The sequence below is a fragment of the Manduca sexta genome, chromosome 14 (assembly GCF_014839805.1).
Source record: "Manduca sexta isolate Smith_Timp_Sample1 chromosome 14, JHU_Msex_v1.0, whole genome shotgun sequence".
NCBI lineage: Eukaryota > Metazoa > Arthropoda > Insecta > Lepidoptera > Sphingidae > Manduca > Manduca sexta.
In genome coordinates this window covers 4,594,632-4,597,952 of record NC_051128.1, presented here as the reverse complement: position 1 = coordinate 4,597,952, position 3,321 = coordinate 4,594,632, and the positions used below count along the sequence as shown (strand labels likewise).

Below are 3,321 nucleotides of genomic sequence, written 5' to 3'. Positions count from 1 at the left end.
CTTCTTATAGGTCATATAGCAAAGCTCAAGAGTTAGGTTGCTTGAACGCACCAATTTACAACAAAGGATTTTGATTTTTTTACTAATAAGAAGCTATATTACTCCTGATGGTTACATTTAGAACACATTGATCCCTTGAAAATATTCATCCAGAAAAACTTTTTCTAACTAGTTATATATAAAATCATCGAAACCAATGGGATTTACAGAAGTAGTGTGTTCATAAGGCTGACTTCGCCCGAGGGAGCCATTTTCGCAGATCTTGCGTCGATTGAGTGTGTATTGTTAGATTTACAATTGGAAATAATGTGTTGTTATAAGATTGTTTAATCATGTTTGACGGCGTCCTCTTTACAAAGTGGTAAACAACACTTGGAGCGGGCAATCGTCCGATGGACACGTCACTAGGCTCCCCTCCACTGTTCTATAAATAGAGGCGCATGCGCAGCGGAGCGGGCATTCTTGAAGTGAGCGTCGCTCGGTACACAGGCTGTATTATAGTTGTTACTAGTTAATTAATAATTAATTAAATGAACATTGTGACTTACATAAAAAAAGGTAAAGTAAAAGAAATTGACAGTACGATTGGTGTTTTATTAATAAAATGGAGGACCTTATTCCGACATCAGAAGTGGGATCTCCACCCCAGGATCAATCACCGGGTGGTTCAGTAGTCGAACCGCCGTCACTATCTTCCGCTGGCATGGAAGCAATTTTCATGAAGATTGCTGAAAAACTAACCGCCTGTCGACCTGTGCAGAATACAGCAACAAAATTTGTGAACTTTGATCCAGATGAGCCAGAATCTGATGTAGAAAATTGGTGCACGTTAACCGAAATGATCATCGAGAAGAAAAAATTAGAAGGTGTTGATCTGATACTTGCTCTCACGCACTCACTGAAAGGCCGCGCTGCTACATGCTTGACTAAGATACCTCCTGAACAATTATCATGGAAAACTATCAAGGAAGTACTGATATCAAGGTTTTCTAAACCCATGACAATACAAGACCACTTTGACCAGATAATAAAATTTCAAATAGAAACCAAAGATAATCCAGGTGAAGCGGGAATGCGCCTGTGGCAACTAATAGAAAAAATTCCTGGAGCGAATTTGCCTGAGAAAGTGATCACCGGATTTGCTATTTCTGTATTGTCACAATGTGATGAGAAAATTCGTCGAGAACTCAACTCTGTCGTTATAAATGATAAGCATCAGCTATTTCGTACACTACGGGGTTTCACACTTAAACGCAAAAATGAAGAACCCGCTACAAGTGACCCAGACATGAAACGTTTCCAAGGTACAATTCCTTTTCGTGGAACTTGTAATTTCTGTGGAAGAACTGGACATCGTGGAATTGAGTGCCGTGACAAACAGCGGCTGTACTTAAAAAGTACCAACCCAGCTAGAACTGACCAACTACGCCAACCTGCACAAAATTCTCGTCCTCAAGCGACTTGCTACGTGTGCAACGATCCTGGACATGTGGCTTCTGCGTGCCCTATGCGTTACAAAAAGCAAAACTTCGCTCCAACTGCTACACCCGGTTCGAGCAAGCAGGTCAACATTTGTAGCAGAACTTCACATGGTACGTAAGATAAGTGGTTTTGAATTATCCTTTATATTTGATTCTGGATCTTAATGTAGTTTGATAAAGCAACATTATAGTCATTTATTGCATGGCTGTCGGTTTCATGAACAGGTTATTGTAAAGGGCGTAGGGATTAATAATGTTATTTCCACCTTACAGATTAGGTGCCCCACTGTACAGAACATTACATTCGATGTATTATATCATGTATTACCAACAAATAATATTTCTGAAAACATTTTGTTAGGGCGAGACATTCTAGAGACTGGTTTAACTGTAGAAATAAGCGATAATAAATTACAATTTACTAAAAATAAATTGTCCAACTTTTGCACCAAGTTGGAACCATTTCACCAAGATACAATTGACACTGATTTAATTGGAAACGACAGACACCGTTTAGTAACTATACTTGAGAGATATTCTAATTCTTTTATTCAGAAATTACCAACCACTCGTGTGTCCACTGGTCATCTTAAAATAGACCTAATAGACCCTTCTAAAACTGTTCATCGTGGGCCTTATAGATTGTCCCCATCTGAATTAAATATCGTACACGAGAGGATACAAGAAATGTTAGATACTAACATAATTAGAGAAAGTTCTTCACCATTCGCAAGCCCTATTCTTCTAGTGAAGAAAAAGGATGGAAGTGATCGAATGTGTGTAGATTACAGACAGCTTAATAGTAATACACGTCCAGATAGTTACCATCTTCCAATAATTAATGTTCAGATAGATAAGCTTCATGGGGCTCATTACTTTTCTATAATTGACATGGCCCCTAGTTTCCATCAAATAAAAGTCCACCCGGACTCAATTGACAAAACTGCCTTTGTTACACCAACAGGCCAATATGAGTTTTTGACCATGCTGTGTCAGATAACGATAGGTATGAATTAAGACAAATAGATGGTTCTAACAGGGTGTATAAATATGCCCATAAAAAATTTACGTGAGGTACCACGCGGACCATTCGGCTTATTAGAAATATCTCAGAATTACATTGACGATGACGTGACGGCATGTACAAAAAATTATGACCTTTTTCATGAAAACGATAGCAGAGTACCGATTTGTAATAATAGCGATACTTTGTCAGCAAATAGTGTTACTTTATCTGCGAATAGTGATACATTGTCCGTTGCAAGTATCAATTCTGAAGGTTCTTCTTCCTCCAATAATTTACATTCAGAACAGATAACAGTTGATGCCACTGTACATGAAGTAAATGAGATGAAGTGAAAAAAAAAAGAGTGAAAAAAAAAAAAAAGAGTGAAAAAAAAAAGAGTGAAAAAAAAAAAAGAGGGAAAAAAAAAGAGTGGAAGTTGTTGAAGGGTTTAACCGGTCCAACAACCATTAAGCTAAAGGGGATTATCCCGGTCTAGCACAGTCCGGTCCAGTTTTCAAACTGAAGGGACAATCTGCGCACCTGAAGGGTCTGAGAGACTGGTCCAGGTATGCGCAATCCGAAGGGAATGCTTTCCGGACCGGATTATATCATAGAAATAATTATTAATTTCTAAGTTATTAACTGAGTCTATAGTCAGGATGAACGAACGAATGATCTTCAGATGATGTGTAGACACGCGCACGAGGACGTGTGCTCATCAGAATGGCCGTGACGGCGTCCTCTTTACAAAGTGGTAAACAACACTTGGAGCGAGCAATCGTCCGATGGACACGTCACTAGGCTCCCCTCCACTGTTCTATAAATAGAGGCGCA

General features: G+C 39.0%; 1 protein-coding gene across 1 annotated transcript; it reads left to right on the top strand.

Moving 5' to 3' along the window:
• Positions 1 to 266: 266 nt before the first annotated feature.
• LOC115440330 lies at positions 267 to 2,849 on the top strand. The gene has a single exon (XM_030164581.2). The coding sequence runs from the start codon at positions 605 to 607 to the stop codon at positions 1,598 to 1,600; it is 996 nt and encodes a 331-aa protein (XP_030020441.1). The 5' UTR covers positions 267 to 604; the 3' UTR covers positions 1,601 to 2,849.
• Positions 2,850 to 3,321: the final 472 nt, after the last annotated feature.

What these genes read in the sequence shown, in the direction of transcription:
- LOC115440330 (XM_030164581.2), top strand. Translation starts at nt 605, where the DNA reads ATGGAGGACCTTATTCCGACATCAGAAGTGGGATCTCCACCCCAGGAT.